This window comes from Momordica charantia (genome assembly GCF_013281855.1).
Source record: "Momordica charantia cultivar OHB3-1 chromosome 11 unlocalized genomic scaffold, Mcharantia_2.0 BLBB01000011.1, whole genome shotgun sequence".
NCBI classification, from domain to species: Eukaryota; Viridiplantae; Streptophyta; class Magnoliopsida; order Cucurbitales; family Cucurbitaceae; genus Momordica; species Momordica charantia.
The window spans coordinates 9,908,218-9,933,023 of NW_028275159.1; the positions used below are offsets into that span (position 1 = coordinate 9,908,218).

Genomic DNA, 24,806 nt, shown 5'->3' on the forward strand with positions numbered 1-24,806 from the left:
TCCCCAGTGAAGAAATAAATCTCCACATATGTTATGTTTAATTTTTTTCATTTTTAATTCAATAAAATGGAATTTTCAAATAATTTCATGACATATTTTTTAATATATGTAAATTAATTAATCATATTTTATTATTCGATATTTATACTTATATAAAAAAAGCTGGATAATAGAATAGGTAACAAATAAAATATGTTGTATTTACTTTTTTAAGGTTTTTTTATATCACTTTTTAAGTATTGTGAAGTATCTACTTTTAAAATTTTTGTTTTTATTTGAAAGAAAGTTACAAATAAAAAACAACAAATCAAAATAGGTAACAAATAAAATCTAATTAAAAATAATTATTAAACTATTTGAAAATAAAATTATAAACAAAATGAAAATATCAAAATAAAATAACAAACCCTTCTTTCTTATTTTAGAAATCTACAAACGACAATGAGAATAAGATATAAAACCACTCAAATAAAAATTTTATTGTTTGGAAGAAAGAGAAAAAATGAAATAATACTTACATTAACAAAAGAAAGTAAAGATATCAAATCTAAACTTACAAAAGAAAGTAAAGATATCAAATCTAAACTTACCATAACTTATTGGTTAAGATATATATCCCAATCAAAAAGACATAAATTTAAATGCATAGTACTAAAATAAGAAAATTGTTGGAAAGACTTGCTTTTGTCGTGTTTCTGGTATTTGGAACAACTGTTTTCCAAGTTGGCCCAACAGATACACTTTGTAGCAGTTTTATCAATTTTATCCATAAATTAATAAATGTGTTGCTGTTTTCAATAAAAAAAGAAGAAAATTAAAATGTAAAAAAGAAACAATGAAAGAGGAAAAAAGGAAACAAAATGAAGAAAGAGAAAATTAGCAAATAAAAGTTAAGAATGAGAGAAATGAAAGATGTAAATAAGAAATAAATAAATAATAAATAAATAATCATAATAAATAGGAGAGAGAATGTATATCCGTGGAATACATATGACTTCTAAATGTCCAACATAAACTATATCTATTTATTATTTATTATAATAATAAAGATACTTGACACGTGGCAACAGTTAAATAGAAGAAATATGAAGCTATTCATACCACGGGAGGACTAGAAATTTTCCTGCCACATAGCACTAAACTAATGGAATCAGTAACAATAATATATTTGACACCAAATTAAAAGTTCGAATACCTATTTAATACCATTCTCACGTTTTGCTTAAAATACCCTAAATGACAAAATGCTAAAAAATATATATGAAATATAACCAAAATAAGGCAACGACCCTCGGGAAAGAAAAAGCAAATATATAATATATATATTTGTTGATTTCACTCGTATAGGAACCATCGTACTTGAATCAATCCAACCAAAATATTTAATAATTGGATTGAAATTGAGTTTATTTATTTAATATGAGTTATTTAAGAACAAATTTACGACATGAAGAATTAGGTCAAATCTAAAAATAATTCAACTCAAAACATAGTATCAGTAAGACATGACAAATTATTCATGACTACTTTGAAAATCAAAATATGAAAATCACTAATTATTTCAAAACCCTAGAGCCAAAATGATACACCATTGGAGATGTTCTATACTCGATTGCAGCACGTTTCAGTAAAAAGTAGGCACTTTCGTTATCTCCCACAAAAGGACCCAAAAGAAACTCGAAATTTTCCAGTAGCTGTAGGCGCAGGGCATTTGAGTTCAAAGAGAGCAGAGCGTTCTTTCGCCTTTGTCCTTTCCCATTCTCTGCTGAGAAAATAGCATGCCATCTTCCAGCGCTTCAGTTTTGGATTCCGAAGATGAAGCCCAGTTGAATGTGGGTAAAACAAAGGAGAAGTCCAGCTTCTTTGACATATACGGAACCGACGTATGTATTCATTCCTACATTTGCCTTTTCAAATTCTTCAAGTCATTGCCTTTTCTTTTTGCTCACCATTTTCATCTTCTGGGTACTTTTTGATTCTTGTTGTCAAATTAATAAAGGGGTCAGCTTAATTTGATTGATTCATCCTGTAGGCCAAAGCTGAGGTTGTGTTCAAAACTCCGGATTCTAATTCAACTTTGAGTCTGCAAGTGAGTTTACTTACTATTCAAGTTTCTTCAAATGTTAAAGGCAAGTGGCTATTAGATTTTTATTGTCGTTTATTTTCCCCCGCAGGATGTTCAAGGGCTTGTAACTTGGGTGCTTGCTGAAGGTTTTATGCCATCGTGGGTTTTTATTAAGGTCAATACCTTTTTAGCCATTAGGTTATTGATGTCTCTAACTTGAAATTTTGTGTTAGCAGTGAAGACCTGACCATGAACATTATGTTGTAAACACGAAACTGGATATCGGTGTTGTTTGTTCCTTTAAAGGTCGACGACCTCAAATATTTGTTTCACTTCAATCACATATGCTTATTTGGAGATGTAACCAGGAGTGAACCTTATGCATTTTCTTCTTTGTTACGAGCTTGTGTGGTTTGACGTCTGAATTAGATTGACAAGTGGGATTTTGGTGTTCCTTCATTTTTCTCCTGAAAATTTACAGGCATGCTTATTATTTAACTGTGAATGTTGGTTTGTATAAAAATGTTATTTTGAATTGCGTTATGCTCTGTCATTTAATCCATGGTTGATAGCTTACTTTTGCTCCAACTATTTAGGATTTCCTGGTAATACTTAACAGAGTTAAATATATGCAGAATAAACCCCTCATCCCAAAAGTGGCAATGGTTTATCTCCCTGGCCTGGATGCTGCTCTGTACATGTCACAGTCCAAGATACTTCCTACATTTAAAAAATTCTGTGGCAATCCAAGGGCAGTTTTAGCTCTTAGGTGCATATTAATTTATTGAATTCTGTTATTCTTTATTCCTTTTACCTTTAGAATGGCTCTGTGGTTTACATACAGTGCAGTCCTCATATTTTTTCCCTATTGTATTTTGCTAGCTGTGTATCAGATAGAATGCAAACAATTGATGCACTTTTGACGTGTAAGGTAAAGAGAAAGAGGGGTGCAAATGATGTAGACTTAAAGAAGTCTGACCCGACAGCTGAACAAGGTTTGTAAACAATCTACGAACTTTAGTTATGGTCTAGTTCATAGTTCTCCTGAAAATTAATTTTCCTCTTGTGATGTTTTAGAATTCTTTCTATTTCCTTGTAGAAGTAGGGAGTTAATGTACTTTATTATTATTATTTTAAATTTATTTTCCTCCATGGGAATATTTATAGAAAGATTTGGCTCTGAAAAGGAAACACCAATATCTATCAAACTCCCGAAGGAGTTGCCTTTCCCTGTTACATATTATACGCTTACTGCAAAAGAACTGGAAGACAATGGCTATCCTTTCAATCAACCAGGTTATTTGTCGTTGTTAGTTGATTGTTTGTTTTCTCTCAGAAAGTTCTATTTCACTCATTTTTCCCTCATAGTCAGATAACTCCTCAAGTTAATTGTTCATATGATTCAGGTTTTATCCATACACTTCCTGCTCCTTTGGGATCTTTACCTTATGAAATGTTGGCACTTGACTGTGAGATGGTAAGTCCACTTTTCTTTCTAAATTTAGTTTGATAATGCAATATATTATCTTTTGGATAAGAGAATGCGATATATTGTAAAAAGGCAAAGCTTAATCTTGACGAAGCTAGCAAATTATCCCCCAGATATTTGACAAACAATCCTGCTTATTATTATCTTTGATCTCTTTCCATTCATTTATATTCCATATTTTAATGTTCATATTTGTATTAAAGTTAAATTAAATACTTGGTCGGCATCCCTTTAAAAAGAATGAAAAGGTTTTTTAAAATATCATGGTCGCAAGTTTTATTGTGGTACTTGCAGCTTGAGAGGAATAGACGTATATTCAAGGGGGAAGATCTTTCTTTCACTCTGTTCTTGAAATATGGTTTTGTGTTGCTGTTCTTGGTGTAAATCTTTTCCTTATGTAGTTATACGTTTTCTTTTTTATGTGCCATTTTTTTTGGATAGGAAGCATTAAATATTTTATAAGTGATATGAAATTATGAAAAGCGAAAGAAAGCCAAGCCTCTAACTAAGAAAAAAGATTAGAAAAGATTCTTCCAGACTCAAAAACCATTTAAACTATAGTTGTTGAAAGGAGCATAAAATTTACATCAAAATAGAGGCAGAAATGGTATCGAAGAAACCATCAATGGTCTTTTCTACATTGTTAAATGTTCTTTGGTTCCTCTCAAGCCAAAGTTGCAGAAAGTTCTATTAAATTGTAACCACGGGATCTCCTTTACCTTTTTACGGATGGCTAATCAAGGGTGGTAGAGAGGAGGCCATTTAGCAAAGAAAGAAAGTAACTAGGTCCAAAACTTATCTACAAAGTTCAAAGGTGCATTTAAGAAAAATATGTCCTTGAGATTCTACCTCCTCTTTGCACAGAATACACCATCCTGGACTGATGTTTACCACATCAGTATTCTTGAGATAATTAAAGATTTATTCACAAGCTAAGGGAAGAGCATCCAGACATTGTTATCTATTTATTTATGTTTTATAATTTTATGAAACTTATTGAGCATATATTCCATGAAAAGAAAGTGAAAGGTTGTTATCTATTTATTTATTAATTTTGAGTCCAAAACTAAGTTGTTTATTTGTGGAGTGTTGTATCTATTCTATTCATGTGTTTTATGACTACCCGTTTTCTTTTTTCTATTGGATGGCTACTTAGTCAGCAAAAACTCAATAATTCTCATTAACTGTAATTCTTGATATAATGCATTATTAATTATGTCGTGGTAGAATGTCATTTGAGGACCCGCATCACTGTTATTATTATTATTATTTTTTTTACTCTTATTAGTGTGTGACCTGTGAAGGGTTTGAGCTCACAAGAATAACCCTGGTGGATATGCAAGGAGAGGTATACACTTTACATCTGCTTGCTTCAGTTATGCGCCCTGGTGAAAGCATTGGATCTCTTTTTTAGGAAAACTTAACTGATGCTTTGAAGACTTTAAATCTAGTACTTGGTAGTTCTTATCTGAAAAAAATAATCAAGAACTGAACAGTTAATTTTTGTAACCATTTTGCTAAGTTAATTCAGTTATCTATATCTTTATCCTCTCTCAGCTTATGCTGCTTTTTGAAGTTAAAATTCCTATTTAATAAAATGAAGCCGCTGTATCTTAGTGGCATACAGGTCCAGTTTGTTTAACTGAAGTTTTAGATCAACTATTATTAGTTTTGGGTTAATGATGTATTATCAACTTTTATTTAAGGTGTGACTTGCAGTATTTGATTTTGTTTTTAAATCACCCTGTTCTACTTTGCGTGTCCCATTATTTTTATTTATTACTTTTTCCTGGTTTTCTCAGATTGTCCTTGACAAATTGGTAAAACCATTCAATGCGATTGTTGATTACAATACCAGGTAAAATTTTCTTTCAGCTTTTAGTATACAATAGGCTGGACACAGAAAATTTGAAGTTCTTATGATGTGAAAATTTGGGCTTCCTGTATTTAATCGACAATAATGATATAAATATTTTTTTTTGGTAAGACAATCTCATTGATGATATGAAATATACAAAAGTCTCCATAGACTAGATTACCTTCCAGCTAGAGATGAGATCATTGAGAGTAGGGAAATAGATGTATTTACACCTGCTAAGGCAGTAACTTTATCATAAAAACTATTGAAGGGGAGAGAGGTGCCATTGAAGATTCTGTCGTTTCTTTCCAACCAAATGCTCCAAAGCAAAGCCTTCACCGGATTAACCCAAAGAATTCCAGCTTCCTTCTTGAAAGGATGTCCAGGCAATGGAGTGTTCAGGAGAAAATAGGAATAAAGAGATGGCCTTGTGTTTCTGTCTCTTTAAAGCACAGGTGGCAGTGGCTAGGAGATAGGGCCTTGTGTTTCTGTCTCCCTAAAGCAGAGGTGGCAGCAGCTAGGAGATAGGGCCATATGAGGAAGTCTTTTTTGCACCTGGAGCTTAATTTTTTTTTGGCAACTTTTCCTTCCAAATTCTGTTGTTGGGATTCATTCATAGTCAGCTTGTTGAAGACTAATTTGGTGGTGAAGTCCTTTGTTGGGTCTAATGGCCAAACCCATCTATCTGCTGTTGGGAGGGGCATTGAGAGTCTGAGACATAAGCATCCAATCCTCGATTTCATTTTTTTAGTGGCCTTCTGAAGCTGTAATCTGAAGATTTGGTGGATTTTGACCACAGGTCAGTTATTTTGGCGCCCTTATTAGTAGATAGGACATAGAGATTTGGGTAAAGATCTGCCAAGGTGTTGGAATCCAACCATCTGCCATTCTTCCAGTTGTTTGAGCAATTTTGTAGGATTCCAAGTCTAGTTTACATCATTAAGTCTTGTAATTACCAATTATAGTTGGGTCAGATAAGAATTTATATTTTAAAACCTTTTAACCATCAAAAGGTTAGAGGATTTTTGGGTGTACAATAATGGTTCATTTTCATCATGTTTGTGCGTGAACTTGTTTGGCCAGAGTAACTTTTCTGAAGTTCTTAGCTTATCTGGGTGTTAATATGTCACCAAACATGTCTGTATGGCTACTTTCTCTAATTCACTTGTCTTCGTAATGCTCGCAAGGTCCAATATACTGATGAAAAACAAGGAACTAACCTCATTCTCTTCTAAACATTTGTCTTTCGGGGCATAACAGGTTCAGTGGAATTACAAGTGAGATGTTAAGTGGGGTGACCACAACTCTGGAAGATGTTCAGGTTCTCTCCTTGACATTGCACTCATTGATGTTATCTACTTGCTGCAATTATTGTTATCTGGAACCTCCTAATGCATTTGTAGTAAATGTACTTTGCAGAGAGATTTTTTGAATCTGGTTCACAAGGAGACCATTTTAATTGGTCATTCGTTGGAGAATGACCTGATGGCGTTGAAGATGTCTCATGATCTGGTTGTTGATACTGCAGTACTATATAAGCATCCCCGTGGTGGCTCTCATAAAACTGCCCTTCGGATTCTTGCTAAAAAATTTCTTTCCAGGGAGATACAACAATCTGGCAATGGCCATGATAGTACTGAAGATGCAAGAGCTACTATGGAACTTGCACTTCTTAAAATTAAACATGGCAAGTGACATTCTATCTGCACTGTACTTATGGAGAACATGGTTTGACTGTTCAACTCTGAAGTTGCTTAGGAATATTACTGGTTACACTTTATGGAGGGTCTTCAGAATAACTGAACATGAAAGTGGCATTTATTTCAATTATAGTGGTGCAAGCAAAGCTGATTGCAACCGTTTGTTGTGTTCCGAGTTTCATGTTTGATGTATTCATTAGCTGCTGCATGTGGATGCAAGCGGTATTGAAGTCAACATAAAAAACCGGACCTATTTGTAAGTACACAGTAAAATCAAAACAATAGTGCCTAAACATATTTCTGGAGGGTCTGACTTATTATTTGAGCATTCTTCTAAAAGGGGTAGGATACTCTCAAGAAGGATCTTGTTGAATTCTTCTAGGATTTCTTTCATAATGGAATTGTAAAGTCTAATGTAAATGATATCATCTTAGCTCTATGTTAGGCCACCCATTGTGAAGACTTATCATAGGAAGGGTAGAAAAGTAATTGTACTAGGTGCAATAGAATGATGTAGGGGAATAAAGGGATAACGGTTTGGGAGTGGGGCCCAGGTCTTGTAATAGGGCGACAAGTAGTAGAAAAGGAAAGGGGAAGCAGGGAGGGAATCATCCTAGTTGTGAGTGCTGAAAGGTTGTAAGGAGAGAATACCCACCCTTGCGAATAGGTGGGTCTGCTTTGTATCGCCTGAGGGCTATTTTCTGCATTTGAATACCAAAAGTGAGGCTTAACTTGACACTCTATTAAAAAGGCTAGTGTTTCTAAGGTCTCTAACTGCTGCTCTACTGGTCTCATTTAGAGGTGTCTAAGTTGTTGGTGTTGTTGTCGTCTGAGGTGTCTTTATTTGTTGGGAGGGAGGATGTGAGGGTGTGGTCCCCCAACCTCTCGATAGGTTTTTCTTGTAAATCTTATTTCGATATTTTGATTTCCCCTTCTCCTTCTTCCCCTTTGACCTGTTGGTTCAACTCTCTTTGGAAGATTAAGATTCCGAAGAAGATTAAATTCTTCGGGGGGTAAGTTTTACTTGGGAAAGTCAGTACTTTAGATCATATCCAAAGGATGTCTTCCTTTCGTCTGGACCCGCAGTGGTGCGTTCTCTGTAGGAATGCCTCTGAAGATTTGGAGCACTTGTTATGGAGTTGTCAGTTCGCTCAGGATATTTGGCTCCGTTTCTTTGATTGCTTTGGCTTGTCTTAGGTCCGTTCCAGAGGGGTGATGGAGGAGGTGTTGTTACACCTCCCTTTTCATGACAGGGGTCGTTTTTTGTGGCAGACCTGTTTTCTGGCTGCTATTTGGAGGATTTGGTTAGAGAGAAATAATAGGATGTTTAGGGAGGTGGAGAAATCTGTGGATTATGTTTGGGATCTCATTAGATTTAATACTTCTTTATGGGGCTCTGTTTCTAAGGCCTTTTGTAATTATCTGTTAGGTCTCATTCTTTTGGATTGGAGTCCGTTTCTGTAAGGGACTCCTCTCGGGGTTGGTTTTTTTGTAGGCCCCTTTGGTTTCTTTTGTTTCTCTTTTCATTCTTCTCAATGAAAGTATCGTTTCTTATGAAAAAAAAAATTTGTGCTTGTAAAATCTTGGTTATAGTTCTTTTTGGGAGACCTATAGAGGTGCCACCCATCACAATTTTGCCTTCTCATTGAGCTTTTATTGAGGGTTACCAAATTGTAGATCCTATTCTGGGGCAAACAAGGTGGTGCATGAATGGAGGTGCAAAAAGAATAAAGGTGTTGTCTTCAAACTTAAAACTGAAAAAACCTATCAGAAGGTGGACGGAAACTTCCTTCATAAGATCCTTCAAGTTAAAAAGAATTTCTTTGTAGTTTCTTGGGAATCATTTTATTTTTGTTATTTGTGCCAATTGGAGTGCTTTTGTTTAAGCTCCTAAGCATGTAGGATCTCTTGTCCTTCCTTTGGTATTATCTCATTATTAATGAGAGCTGCTTCTTATAAACGAGTGTATTTCAAGTATTTCCTTCCTATTTTGTTCTTATCATTGGGTAGTCTAGAAGCAAAATACAAACACTGGGACCTTAGACTAGGGACCCCTTCTCCATTTTTCATTTCCTCCTTGTCAGTCTGTTTGAGTAGACTTCTTTGAAAGGGAGTTGAGATTGAGATTATTGAAGGCTCCCTTGTAGAAGAAAAAGAGTCATCTGCCACTTGCAATTTGTTGAACACACTCTTTTGAATCATGGAAGACGGAAAAATAGTTAATCTATTTGACATGGTTAAAACTTTTGAGTTGGCATTTGGTTGGAAAATCAGTTTAACTACATTTTCAGTGATTTGCATCAACATTGGTGAATTGGATCTTGGCAAAGCTGTTAAAACTTGGGGCTGCTTGAAGGGCTCCTTTCCTCTTACTTATTTGGGCATGCCCCTCGGCAATAAACCCAAGTCCTTGGTCAGTGGTCTTCTGGAATCCTTTGGTGGAGAAAGTTGAACAAAAGGGGTTGCCTTACTTCGATTGTCCTTGCCAACCTTCTTACTTTCTCTCGGCTTTCCAAGCCCCAAAGACTATTCTGTATAAAACTTACAAGTGTATCAGAAAAGTCTTTTTACAAGGCGCCTAATTTGGACGGAGAGTGTCCTCTGATACAAGGGAATTTTGTTTCTCTTCCTTTGGTGCTTGTTGGCCTCGATGTTGGGAAAATGAGAAATAAATGGAACCCTTCTTACCAATTGGCTTTGGCGTATTCTCAAATGAGCTTGCCTCTCTTGTGACATATAATTTGAGAAAATGCGATAAAGTTGGTATGAGTGACTAGCCAAGAGTTTAAATACAGTGGCTATAAAAGCCCCTTGGATGAGAATCACCAGAACAGAAAGCTCCTTCAAGCATTGCATTAGTATGAAGGCTTTATATAGTGAAAGCTGGACCTTTTAAAATTAAAGCTGTTTTACACTCAAAACTCTTATTATATTCTTATGTTATAACTGTTGTTGTTATCATTCCTTTGGGATTGATAGTGGGAAAATTACTCCAGCGCAGTCTTGATCAGTTGCATATATCTTTTGCATTGTAGAGTTTGGCTTAAAGATTACCTTATGTTGTGTTATAAATTGTCAAGTTTAATTTCTGCAGAGTTATTATTGGATGCCTTTTCTCTTGTTTTCAATCAGGACCGGAGTTTGGTTCGCCTCCATCATTAATCCGGAAAAAACTACTAACTATACTTGGTGAGAGTGGAAAGACGTCTTCTTTCATTGATGATGTTTCAACAGTGAAGCGATATTCCTCTGAATCATCACATGCATTTCCTGTAACTTCTGATGAGGAAGCTCTTTCAAGGGCAAAAAAGGAGGTTGATTGGCTGCTGATTGTACCTTTCAGAAATTTCTTTTTATAGCTGACTGATATCTGATAGTATTTTTTGTGCCTGTTATTGTTCTAGGTAATAAATGAAAAAGTGCACTTCATCTGGACACAATTTTCGGAACTGAATTCTTACTATAAGAAACAAGCAGATGATGAAGAAAGATTGAATGTCAAACTTGCTGAGATGATGTCTTTACTTACATGTGATACGAAATCTGTCAACCGAAAAAAGCACAGCCGCAAGATCTCTCCTGAACTTCGGGAAATTCTGACTCGCATGGATTCCAGAATCAAAAACCTCTACAGCTCATTACCTACTAATGCAATGCTTATTATTTGCACTGGTCATGGTGACATAGCACTTGTACAGAGGTATGTGCATGATGCAACCTAAAATCTGTTCTTTGCATTTATCATGGTAAATTTGAACTGCTTACAAACATTGAAGTTTCCATTCGATAGAACAAGTGACATAATGTGACATAGAATCTAGCAATTATTCAATCATATCATGAAAGGTTACAGGGCAAGCACTTTCTGCCTGGTGCCTCGGAAGTGTTCATGTGGGAAATACTATCATAAGGAAAAAACTTGTTAGATGAGCTAAATGTACCTTATGGCTCCAAATTGCGATGAAGAAAAACTCCTTAGTCTGGCTAATAGGATTGGCTTTTCTGTTATGACCTTCCTTTATGTTATATTATTAGCCTTCCTTTACACCATAACCCTAGGTCTGACTAGCAAAAGGGCAGTGCAAGAATATGTGATCTGGGTCTCAACCTTTAAACAAAGGCTACAAACCGAGAGGGAGAGCCCACTTGGGGGTATCTTCCAACCTTTGAAGTCTTTCTGTCGCGTTAATACTTCTATAATAGAGAACTATCATGAGTTGGGCTAGTGGTCAATAAGGGCCAATGTAAATAGTAAAGGTCTTAAATGGAATGAGTTCAGACTATGGTTGCCACTTATCTAGGAATTTAATATCCTACGAGTTTTCTTAACAACCAAATATAGTTGGGTCAGGCGGTTGTCCGTGATTAGTTGAGGTATGCACAAGTTGGCCTGAGAGTGGGACACAATATAAAAGAAATACTTCTACAGCAGAGAGTTAATTGGAGGATTCTTAATTAGGTCATTACATAAAAAACTTGTTAACAAAAAGTTGGTGTGATTATTCTTTCAACATATTTGGACATGTCATTTGGATGCTACCTAACACATGAAATCTAGCTTGCCCATTAGAAAAATCTGACCTGGGTTTCAACAAAATCTATTTATTCCGAGTGCACGTAAATATGTTAGAAAAACCAATAATTTAGTGACAAGTTTTTTAGTTGATTTTTTTCCCCTAAAAGGAGCTAATTGTGAATTTCCATACGGGTAAATTTGAGACTTGTAAAATATTAAACACCATTTGATAATATTTAGTCTTACCTTTTCGTGTGGGAGTGGGGGTAAAATTAAAGGTATAGTTAAGATGTTCTTACTAGGTATGAATACCTTTTTCTTTTTCCTCTGTGGTTGTGAGTGTTTGGACTCACTTACCACACACACATCGACTAATATTTTGGGATAATCCATATGATGTTTTAGTATTTGGTTGTTAAAACTTTTGTAGGATGTAATAACCTAGATAGACGACTACCATAGGATTCGAAACTATTTTCCAACCATTTCTATTCTCACCAAAATTTCTGCACTATTCATAGACTTTATTGGCAGTCTTTATTATTACTTGTTCTTTTTGTTGGTTTGGAACATTACCACACGTTGTATATGGATGTAGATTGAGGAGAATGCTAAAGGAGCAAAATGAAACAAGCATATGCCGTGAGAAGATTGTAAAGATATTGGAAGAGCTCCATGCCCAAGCTGAGGTAGCTCTGTGTTTTGTATCTGTAAAACATTGATTACTCAAATGCTTGCAACTTCTAAATGTCTCTTATAATTATGATCGTTTTCTCTCGATGCCGCCTATTTCTCAATACAAGTTTTCTAGTTTCTCGTATTTATATTTCGAAAGTAGTTCCCTACTGTAGAAATATTCGTCCTCTATACAGTGTTTGACAAGTTGGAGAGGAATGAAAATAGGAAGAGAAAAGGTCTTTTCTTTTTCTGAAAAAAAGGAGAATAAATTACTGTCAAATATTTAGTGGTGGGTAAGAAGAAATTTCATGTATCGAGGAAGTATTATTTCTTTATAAGTGACTTATGATGCGTGTGGGCTGAGCCGTGCCCATTCCCACCCTAAACTTGGCACGCATGCTGTCTAAATGATATAAAGTAGGTAAAAGACACTTTTGGTTTCTATACTCGTTGGAAGTAATGATTTAGTTTCCCCATTTTAGTTTATAATAATGAAACCATTCAAATTTTGTAACAATTTAATCTCAATGATGAAAATCTCATCAAAATTTAGTGTTGATTTTTATACATGTAATAATTCAGGCTTTGTAGTTTATTTACTTAATTTTTAGTACAATATGTGAGGGTGGGAGATTGAACTTATATCTTCTTAGTTGGAGATATATGTCAATTATCGTTAAACTATGTTTACGTTGGCCAAACTTTGTAGTTTATAAATACTATGGTCCATCATCACTTTATATCGATATACATATATAAAAAATTTCTTTACTCAACATTTTTATTGGCATGAGCTAAATTGTTGCAAATTTTAAAGTGCTAAATTGGTACATTTGAAAATTCAAAGATTAAATTATTACAAATTTAAAAGTACAAGAACTAAATTGTCACTTTAGAGATAAGTATTAAATTTTAGGAGTTACAAATCTAACATAACTTATATATCACAAAGATGACAACTAAATATACAAAAATTAAAACTTGTATATCAATGATTATTATAGTTGCAATTATTTAATACGTAGGCTATAGGTGATAAATTATTATCAATGAATTAATGATTATCACAGAAAGTAAAAACATTGATTATTATTAATCAAAGTTAATTAGTGAGTAATGAATTTTAATTAAAAGGCAATATTTATTATTTGCAATTCTTTTTAAATGCTACATGTAATGAGTTTTTATTTTTAAAAAATTTAATATTCAAATATTTTTTAAAAGAATAAAAAGCTACTCGGTAGTGGTACCTGTCCCGAAATTTCTATTACAGATTAAAAATCTCAAGAGATCTTGAGAAAAGTAATGCAAAGATAAGAAGCGGAAAAAAAAAAAAAGAAAAGAAAAGAAAAGAAAAAAAAAGAAAGAAAAAAGGGTACCCAATTAATATATAATTCTGTATTCATACAAAATTGAATATGAATATATGATGGATTCAATTTCAATCTATTGACCATCCTTGTTCCCATCTTCGTATATAATTTTTTAATTTATCATTTTCAAACTTCATATTGTAATGTCTTCGAAAGAATGTTAATTAATTATTATCCTAAATGATAAGTTTAGACAGCTTTAGCCAATCTGTGGTCGAAGGTTCGAATCCAGCTTTGGTTTATTTTGGTACTTGTACTTTTAAAACGTCTATTTTAATCTTGTACTTTCAACTTTTGTTCATTTTAGTCTATGTATTTTCGGAACGTCTATTCTGATATTTTCATTTGTATTTTTATCTCAATTATTTTGATCTTGATCCCTTTTTAAAAATTACATCGACTAAAATGAACGTTTTAAAAGTACAAGAATTACAAAAGTAGAAATTATAGAGATCCTATTCAAATGAACATTTTAAAAGTATAGAAAACAAATGAAGGAAAGTAGAAAAGGGCGGAGACAAATCAAGTTTGTAATATTTTAATACGTGTGAATTTGAGAACTTCTTACATTCTAGAAAGTCCCCAAAATCTTCCTCAATGTCTTTGGAAGATTTGGAGACAACAGGAATTTTATATGATTGACCAGACCCTTAATAATAATTAAATAAATATATTAGCTAGTAATCTAAGATTCGGTTCCTAATTTTTTATAAGTTTAAATTTCATCTCTTTTTTTTTTCTTCAATTGAGTTATTATTATCACAAAACTTTAAAATTAATTGACAAAATGGTGATGCAGCATCAAAGTACACTCCATGTGATTTGACAAGAACACCGTCGACCGATTCACTTGGAATCTGACTCTCTCGAAACGATTCGTATCCTTAACGGACAATGTGAAGAACAAGCTGAAATTAGTTTGCTTCTAAAAGAAATTTGGTAGGTGATGGAAGATATATGGAAATAGCCTCAACGAGACGTATTCGTCGAGAGCTGGCAAACAAGATGGCCCATGGTTTAACCTAGATGAGCGATGGGAAACAATTGAGTTATCAAATTCCCATGTGGTTGGACTATTTAGTTTTTCAAAACTCGATTTATGTTAAGTTGTTTTCTTTTTAATTTCTAAGTTGATGCCATAGATACATGCAATTTGCCTATATGAAATCAAACAATAAAACGATTAAGATTTTGTTGAATGAAAAATTCTGACTGACGAGTTGTGCATGGGTAATCTAGAGAAAGAAAATTTGGGAGAAAACAAAAAAACGATCAAAGATAGATTATGTTTCACAAAAAAAATGTATCTTAATTAATATCATGTTCTTATTGATCTAGTGGTCAATAAGAACCAATATAAAGAGCAAATGATTCAAAGGAAATGAATTCAAACTATGGTGGTCACCTACCTAGGATTTAATATCCTACGAGTTACCTTGTCAACCAAATGTGGTAGGATTGGCCCGTGATTAGTCAAGATGCGCAAGCTGACCCGGACACACGGATTTAAAAAAAAAATCATATTAATTGATAGATAAAACAAAACCAAAGTCCTAATTATATGGTTCTATAACATGAGTGCTCTCTCTTTGGTAGCAAATATAATATTCATGCAACAAACGAAGAATGAACTTGAACAACAAATTGTTTGATAATTTAATCAAGGCAATTAAAGTCTTTGTGATGTGGGAAAAGAGGCAGGTATTAGTCTAATTTGGTTAATTGATTTTCTTAAAAATGAATAAACCACCGCTCAATCCAAAAGTTTAAGCTAATGGATTTGGTAAATTTAATTCATTTATGAGTTTCTCTCATTCTAGGAGACATCTCCTTTGTTTGACCAGAATTTGGTTTAATTCAAAATTAACAAATTAACTACACTAAATAACAAAAAAAAGAAACTAATCTATATATTAATTTGAGCATAATTTAGTTCGTGCATCTAAAATGTCGATAGTTTGATCTCTCACATTAGCAATAGTTAAACTAAAAAAATTATCACTTTTCTTTTCCCGCATCAAAAAGGAAGAATTCTAAAATCCAACACTAATTTTTTTTTCCTTAATGTTATATTAGAATGACATTATACAAAGCTCCCATAAAAGAGACAAATTTTTCTTGATGTGACACAGTAGAGCTGACACAACTTCTAGATGGAGATGAATGAACGATATAAAACTTTGTAGTCAAGTTTAACGTTACAAAATTGACAAACACTGCATGTAGTAACAAAATGCATCTTTCAATGTTAAAAAAAAAAATGCATCTTTCTTCCTCGTAATTCATCATGCTGAGGTTGGGGAAATTTTAAGTTAGTTCATAAGAAGACGTATGTTTTTAAATAGTCAATCACGAAAACAACTTAGGATGTTACAGTTATACGGAAATATAGTAGTCTTTAGGTACTGAATCTTGGTTTTTATGAATAATCGTCATGGTGGCTCATTGATCCAAAGGAACTACAAACTGCAATAATAGGGGGAGATAATAGTTTTAAAAAATTGGATGATTCAATTTTTGTTTTTTTGTATTGAGAGATGATTATCCAAAAAATAATATTATTAATATTATTGAGTTCAGCAACATGTGGATGTGGGGATTCTAACCTCTATGTTTTCACCAGTTGAATTATGTTCAAGTTTGCCTAAAAAAAATAATTTTAATGTGATTGACACTCTTGTAGTTTAAACATTCGAGAGATGATTATTAGGGGAAAAAACATAAACTAAAAGGCGAACCTTAGGATTAGAGGAAAAAAAAACTATAGAATATTAGTCGATCTTACCAGTATACTATACACTTATTTTTAGGCTAAATATATATTTTAATCCTAAATGGTTGAGAGTTTTTCAATTTAGTTTAATATTATTTAAAAAGTTTCAATTTAGTATCTTATGTTTTAACATCTTTTCAATTCAATCTATTTTTATTGGTAAATGTTAACATGGATGATGATAAACTTACGTGACATAATACTTGGCGAGTTATAGAAACTTAGAAATAAAAAAGTCATCAAAGGAAACTCGAAATTTCTACTCATCTTTTTAGAAATCTAAAGAAATGAGAAATTCTCCCCTTCCCCTTTAAGATAACATTGTTCCTCAGCGAAATTTTAACATTTGTCAATATTATTGAAAAAATGTTAAAATATAAACAACTAAATTAAAAATTTATAAATAATAAAGATTAAATTAATTGAAAAAACTCTCGAACATTAATAATTAAAATATATTTATTTTGTGGTACACATATTTTTTATACTGGAAATCAATAATGAGGAATATTATTTTGATATGTTTACACAAAAGTCATGAACCAAAGAACACTCCAAACTTTCCCAATTCCAAAGTTATTGAAAAGTCGTGATGGCCAAGCAACTTTGTTTTATTCATGGAATTTGTTTAATATTTAAGCAACATAATACACAACTGTACAACTACAACTTTTTCAAGTACTAATAACAATTTTTAAAGGGACTGATTAATAAAAAAAATTGTTTAAATTCTATTTTAATTTCTAGGCTTTCTGTTTAAGAACTTTGGAAAGGTTTACTTTATTATTTAAACTTTTATCGTTATTTTATTTTAGTTATTCAATTTGAAAAAGTAACTAATGTAGTTATTGCACAGCTTTATAAATTTTTTACCAATAGAAAAAAATATTTATGTTTTTATATTTCTCTCTTACTAAATTATAAAAATATTAATGAGCTGAAACCAAATAGGGTAGTTGAGCGAGAGGGTAAGTAAAATAAACATTTTTTTAAGTTACAAAACTATAATGAAATTACATTAATAAAAGATGAAATTCAATCGTAAATTTAGTCTCCGTAATTAGATTAGTCTTCTATTGTTGATAATATTAACAAAGAAATCCAGCAAAAGCGAACATAACTCAACAATAATTGATATATATCTCCACCGAATCGTTTGTGAATTCAATTCTCTACCACCACATCTTGTACTAAGATAAAAAAAACAAGGCACAAAAGATAAAATTTTGACCTCAACCATACAACAACATTTCGTCAAAACGTTAACGAGTAGGTACCATTCTCAATCATCGGTGGTGAAGTTTGACTCAAGTTATTTTTGTCAATATGTCAGTATTTCCGATGACATTTTCGTATATCCATTAATCCGACATCTAATCAATGTCGCAATAATATCGCAAAAAAATCGACAAAATATAAAAAGGAAAAAATATATTAACAACATATTACTAGTATCAATATAATATTAACATTAATAGTTTTTAACTTAGTTAAAAAAAAAGTAAAATATTTATTTGTTAATTTAAATATTTGTTCCGAAATTTTTGTTTTTATAATTTTTCCAGAAAATATTTCCGCCAGCCAATTAAAAGAAAAAAAAAAACTCGTTGAAAGAGGAGATTCATTCTATCAATTAGCTTAAAGAAGACGAGCCCCGGAAGAGAACACAGGGGATATATATATATATATCAAAGAACAAAAAGAGAAAAAAGGAAGCATTTTTGTTGAAAAACTGGAAGGAATTTACATATGCTGTAAGATTAATGCTTCCATTTCCATATCTTCATATACCTATGGCTTCTGGTTTAGCTTTTTTTGAGTGGAGGGCAGAGCAGCAGCCTCTTCATTCATCTCCTTCATAGTATTTTATTTTGAATAAATCCATGACCAGCAACCTCCACTTGTGTTCCTGTAGATTAAATTATGATTCATAATAATGAATGAATGAATGATGATGAACCCAGTTTACAGCAGACTCTTATGTTACTGATTCATGAACAGCTTGAGAAATTTTAGTTCCCAAAATGATGCAGAGTAGAGATGATTGATTCAATGGTGAATTTGCTTCTACTCAGCAGATTGTTATGATACTAGTGTATGAAGAACTTGGGAAAAATAATTTTATTGGGTGGTGAATTTCTCTGTTCTTCATTTCAGAGAAAAATCATTCATCTCCAACAGAGCAGATTCTTGAGATATTTGTGCATGAACAATTTGAGGAATTTTACCACCCAAAATAGTGCAGAGCAGAGTAGAAACGATTCTCTATTTAATGGTGAATTTGTCTGTTCTTCATTTCAGAGAGAAATCATTCATCTTCAACAAAGCAGATTCTTACATTACTAGAGTACGATCATGGCGAATTTGTCTGTTCTTCATTTCAGAGAAAAATCATTCATCTTCAACTTAGCAGATTCTTATGTTACTAGTGCATAACAGGACGTCTTGAAAAATTTCACCACCCAAAATGATGCAGATTAGAAATTAATTATTCTATTTAATGGTGAATTCATCTGTTCTTCATTTCAACTCAGAAGATCAACTAAACGTTCATTTCTCAAGTAAAAAATTACGGAGTGAACCAAAGAAACCACAGATTGATAGTTATGGTGTTACCTGCGGGCGGATTTTGTTCTGTTCTTGTTGCTGCCATGGCTGCCATTGCTGCTGCTGCTGCTACTGCTCTTGATGCTTCCATTGTTAATACTCGAACCATAACCAACGCTTTCACTCTCAGATGAAACTGAGAATCTTCTCTTCCACCAATCCTTGTCCGCAGGAGGAGGAGGTTTAGGCGAAACTTTAGCACTCGTATTCAACGCAGAATCGTTCTTCTTCTTCTTCTTCTTAGTCGTTCCAATAGATTTCGGAAATCCCATTTTCAGATACAAACCTCCGTTCTCCATATTCCCTGTACTCTTACTAACCAATGGCCTACTAATTCCCTTCTTCGATTTCCGATTCTCCATCGCGAAAATCTCTCGATCCCCGCCCAAATTGAAATCCCTCTCATCAGCTACAGTTTCTTCTTCTAGCCCCAAAACCCTAGGCTGCTCCACCAGGTCTCTCAACGACAACTCGTAGCACGACTCCGGCATATGGCTCACCATTTCCATGAGCTCCTTCTGTCCAGTAGCTATGGCGCGAGCCTTCGACGGCGGCGACAGGCTCTGGTAATTCGATCGGTAGAACTGAGGGCTCCGTTGAGGGCTCAAACGAAATCCAGATTCCAATTCCACCGCCTCGTCCCTCAGATGAATCTGCCTGCCATTCCAGCTCCTGAAGATCTCGTGGTTCAGAGCCGGTCTGGAATCAAATTCCATGGCGTTCCAAGCCCTAAGATCCGGGGATTCGAGAGGGCTCTCCAACAGTCTTCGCCCGGAACCGATCATGATTCTGCTCGCTCGTGCGTGAATGAAAAAGAGAGAGGAAAATTGGAGAGGAGAATATGGAGATTGCGGTACGATTGTGGCAGTGGGAGGACTGTAGAAACAGAGTCATTATCGTGGGCGACTCTCGTGGGGTTCCTTGTTTTTCTATTTGATTTTCTGTCACTTTCTCGAGAAAAAAAAAAATGGGAGAGAGATTTTCGAACGGGCAGATCGTGGGCCAGAAAGTCCAGAGATTCTAGAAGACGATGACGTGGGATTTCATTTAATTTGTTAGTCTGACCTGGAGATATATGATTGGCTTGTCTTTCTTTTAAAGTCTCTGTTCCGTTTTTTGACTTTTGAGTTCTTGAGTTTTTATTTCAATTTTTTATTTTCTACTTTCAAAGATATCTAGATGATTACGGAAATTATTGTTTAAAAAAGAAGCTCTCATGCAACCATTTTGATTTTTTATATTTTGATTGCTTGCCTTTCAATTTTTATTTGGATTCTGCCTGTTTAAAATTTTCAAATATCTATTTTATTCTTAAAATTTTTAGGTTTATTCTATTTTTTATTATGAAAAATTTAAAATATCTATTTTAATTTACACCGTTTTTACTTTCTCTGTAAATTTTTACTCTCATTGTATTTGAGGTATGAATAAAATGGATTTCGATACGTGTGAATGCAAACACGAACATGAATTAGAGCCATATAATAGATTCGGATAGATATTAATTAAGGTAGATAATAAGTTAATAACAACGATTAAAATGACGGAGCATATTTTAGTAGTAATTAATATATACTCCTTTTTTTCAGATTAAAGGTTGAAATCATCGTCTCAATTTATTGTATTAAAAAAATTAATAGATCACCAAAATATATAATTCTTTCTGACAAAATTTCAAAGATTGATATGACATATTTTAAAAGTTGAAAGATTAAAATAAAAAGAAATATTAAATAGAAAAGTTTAAACTATTTATTTATTTGTATAAAAATTTAGCTTTTATTCTTTTAAAATGTAATTATTAAATTATTAAGTTAAAATTTTCATAAGAAATCAAACAAATAAATAAAACGGAAACACTTTATGTATTTATAAACTTACTCAACTAGTTAAGAATATATCATCCACCAAAAGATTGGACGTTCGAATTCCTACTCTACTTATTGATTTAAGAACAAAAAAAAATCTAAATCCAAAATAAAAAACGATTCAATAATTAGTCGAACTTTTTTTTTCTTTCTATTGTTGATAATAATTGTACTTTTTAGCTTTTGAATGTATTTAGTGATAATTTTCATAAATTTTATTATCTATTTTAGAATGTATATAAAAACGATACCAATATTTTTTAGTACAGTATTTTATGGAGCGAATATTCGAACTCACGATTTTTTAGTGAGTCTAAAGTACATGTTTTAATTAGTTGAGCTACCAAATGATACGAAACTTACATTGAATTTGCTTCAATAAAAAATTTAAAATACAATTAAGAAAATAAATTTTACAAAGCAATAAAAAAGTATGGGTGTCATTGTTATTGTTACCGGCATTTACACGACAGTCATATTCCATGCCATTGACAATCGCAAGCTTTTATCACTTATTCTTCTATCATTGATTGTATTCCAACTACAAAATTATTGCCAAATTTACCACTAAAAGCAGTATTAAAAAAGAAAAAAATAAGTACCAAACCGAACGTAACAATGAGTTATGACACCTATTTCCAACCAATAAGTTATAAGTTCGAATTCCCACCTCTACATATTGTATAAAAAGAAACGTAAACTTTGAATTCTTAACGGTAAGGAGGAATTTTATTCTCATCACCACTGAAAAATTGACAACTAATTCTATTTTTAAAAAAATATTTGTTTTTATATTTGTTTTTCTTAGTTATCAAACATTTAACAGTATTGAAGATTAGTTCCTCCTGGTTTAGAACTAATTACATACAACCATCAAAGCCAACGTAAATATAATTCGAGAGTGAAGACACCAATAGTTTTTACAAGATTGAAGGTTCAAACTTTTATCCCACATTTTAGTTTATTTTGATTTTTTACTATCAAAACGTCTATTTCGATCTCTTTACTTTCGAAACGTTAATTCAATCATTGTAGTTAAAAAGTGACCATCTTAGTCTATTTTCATTTTTATCTCATTTCTTCCGATAATAGTTTTAGCATAACATTTCACTCACTCAATTTGTTAAAATGTAACCATAAATTTTGTATTAAAGAATTTTCGTTGTATATGAAATTTGGGTTAAAACTTTGCAAATATATAGACTAAATTGGTCACTTTTTAAAAGTACGGGACCAAAATTAGACGTTTTGAGAGTACAATAACTAAAATGAACAAAAATTGAAAGTACATAGACTAAAACAAACGTTTTAAAAGTAGATAGCGCTAAAAATTAATGCAAACATGTGTTAGTTCGTTGTTAGTGTTTCCACATTTTAGAGTTATGCTCGGTGATTATTGTGGTTTGTAGGCCTAGTGGCTTAGCTGAGTTGTGGTATTGCGTTGGTTAGATAAAATTTGAAGAGCAGTGGTCGATTATTACTTTTCGTTATAAATACTTGTAACAATTTTCAATTTAATGAATAGAATTTATTCTTTGTACTATTTCTCTCTTGCTTACGCTTCATTGTTCTCTTCATTTTTCATTATAAATAGATTAAAATAAATCAAAATCAAAAGTAGAAGGGGTTAAAATAGTACTATTTTAACCGAGAAATAATATTGTTATTAAAAATTTTACTTTTTGATAAATGAAAGAAAGAAAGGAAAAAAAAAGCAAAAGATGAAAAAGCTGTCAAAATATAATACGAGTGGATCTCAATCATGAAGGATTTATTTACAATTTCTTTTTTTTTTTTGCTCTGTTTTTTTTTTCTCTTTCAAATTTGGTAGCCTTTTCTACTGTCCCAAAAAGTAGCATCTAATTTACAACGCCAAAAGCATTCATTTTATTTTTATTATTGACCAAGTTGCTTTCGATGTTTCACTTTTTTCTTGTCCTTTTTTTCTCCATCTATTTATTTAGTTAAATCTTATTAATATTGACAATAAATTAGTAAGTCCACGTCAATTTGATGAGGTAGCATATTTGAAAGAAGTTAAATTTTTTTTTCTTAAAAACTTTTTCATTCATGATAGAGACTATTGATTATTGACAACATATGAGAAATTTTTTTTGTAATTACTAATGTGTTAGGATCGATAATCAAAATACTTAAAGAAAATTAAGAATTAAAATAACAATTGCAAATATATAGTAAGAAGTTATACATGTCAAAACGATTATAGCTATCTCACAATCTCCAACATGTGGGGTGAGGAATATATAGCAATTATTAAGCTCTACACTTGCTTTGGCACGTTATTACTATATTTAATCAATATCTAACCCAAATCAAATTATAATACTTAAAATAAAAACACATTATTGGCGTTATCAAATTTAATCAGCGGTTAATTAAAAAACATTTCTTCTTCTTACTCTTACTTTGCCTTTAATTTTTGTCTATCTAAACTAGTTTAGATAGATGTGTAACTCAACAGGTTAATACTCAAATTCAAGCGTTAAGCCATAAATTTTCATTTGTCATCAGGGGCAAAGTTTTACCTCTTATTTGACCATGTATAATCTTTCAATTTAAAAAGTTTGCCATATATATGGATTTTTTAAAATATGTAAGATAAATTAAGGGGGACGATCTTAATTTCCTTCCTTGCTACTCATCTATTAAATAATCGACAAAAAATAACAATAAGGACTAAAAGCCTTTAAAAAGAAATAATAAGGACTAAAATAGCTAATTTTGTTTCAAGTTTAAGAACTAAACTAGACATTTTAAAAGTTGAGGGACTAGAATGAAATTATGTCGTAAAAAACAATATGACTGACTTATTGGCTTGAAATAACTTGTTTTTTGTAATTCCTCACTCCGGGTTGAACTCAAAAGTCATTAAAATAATTGACAAAAAAAAAAAACGGAAAAATAAGGATTAAAATAACTATTCTTTCAAAAATTTTAGGACAAAACTAGAAATTTCAAAATTTGAAAGTAAAATGAAATATAATTATTTATTTTTTGGAAAAAGGCTAAATTACAAAAATACCCTTAAACTTTGCCATTTGCTTAAAAGATATCCTTATCATTTCAAACGTTTTAATGCTACCTTTGATCTTTCTTAAAAGTTTCAAAATATCATTGGAGCAAACATCCATTAACATTTTAAACAGAAAAATTGACACGGTAGAATCTAAAACAACATGAGAATAAATGTACTAGCTTGCTCGGATTAAATCTAAATAGATAAGAAAAATTATCGTCTTCAAAGAGAGATTATGACAAAATTAATTACTTGGACAATGAAAGAAGAAAATCTCAGAACAAAATTAAGAAACGAGAGTGTGAGTGAGTTACCTACAATGACTTGTTTAGTATTGCAATTGAGGACTGACCAAAAAAATTCTTGCAAAACGTATGGTTCACTCTAAGAGATAGGGATAGTGTTGATGGGAAATTTGGAAAAGGCAGTGTTTGGTTGGTGCCTAAAATCAAGGAGGGCATCAAGAAGTGCAAATTGCAAAGCTTTTGGAAATTAATTGGCAATGCCATGGCATTGACAGTCACTTCAAGGCATATTCATGGGGCCTTTTTTGGCCTTTCACTTCACCCAAGGGGAGAAGATAAAGATTTAATTCCTCACACCAACCAATTAGCTACATGTGATTTGCCTTTTTTTTTCCCTCTTCTTTTGTCTTTTCTTATAAAGCAAGTCTATATATATAATTACAAGTTTAACCCGACCTAATTAATTTAATTGAGTGGTAATTGACATATATATCAATTAATAGATCTATTAATATTAAAAGTCTCAAATATGATTAATTAAAAATTTAGGAAAGGTTTCTAATAGGTCTCCATTTTTTTTAACATTTTCTTATAAAG

At 32.2% G+C, this 24,806-nt stretch overlaps 1 protein-coding gene and 1 non-coding gene across 2 annotated transcripts; one reads left to right on the forward strand and one right to left on the reverse strand.

Annotated features, from left to right (window-relative positions):
• Positions 1 to 1,520: 1,520 nt before the first annotated feature.
• Positions 1,521 to 12,448, forward strand: LOC111021144 (Polynucleotidyl transferase, ribonuclease H-like superfamily protein). Its single transcript, XM_022297995.2, has 14 exons — positions 1,521 to 1,883; positions 2,033 to 2,089; positions 2,175 to 2,240; positions 2,701 to 2,834; positions 2,948 to 3,060; positions 3,233 to 3,361; positions 3,472 to 3,542; positions 4,843 to 4,902; positions 5,357 to 5,412; positions 6,673 to 6,733; positions 6,832 to 7,099; positions 10,245 to 10,426; positions 10,517 to 10,812; positions 12,227 to 12,448. Exons 1-14 carry the CDS (start codon positions 1,779 to 1,781, stop codon positions 12,348 to 12,350), a joined length of 1,722 nt encoding a protein of 573 aa, XP_022153687.1. The 5' UTR covers positions 1,521 to 1,778; the 3' UTR covers positions 12,351 to 12,448.
• A 5,660-nt stretch (positions 12,449 to 18,108) lies between these two features.
• On the reverse strand, positions 18,109 to 19,973 carry LOC111021132 (uncharacterized). Its single transcript, XR_015788672.1, has 2 exons — positions 19,069 to 19,973; positions 18,109 to 18,361 (listed from the first exon to the last, which is right to left on the reverse strand). It is a non-coding gene; the product is annotated as an uncharacterized LOC111021132 (transcript).
• Positions 19,974 to 24,806: the final 4,833 nt, after the last annotated feature.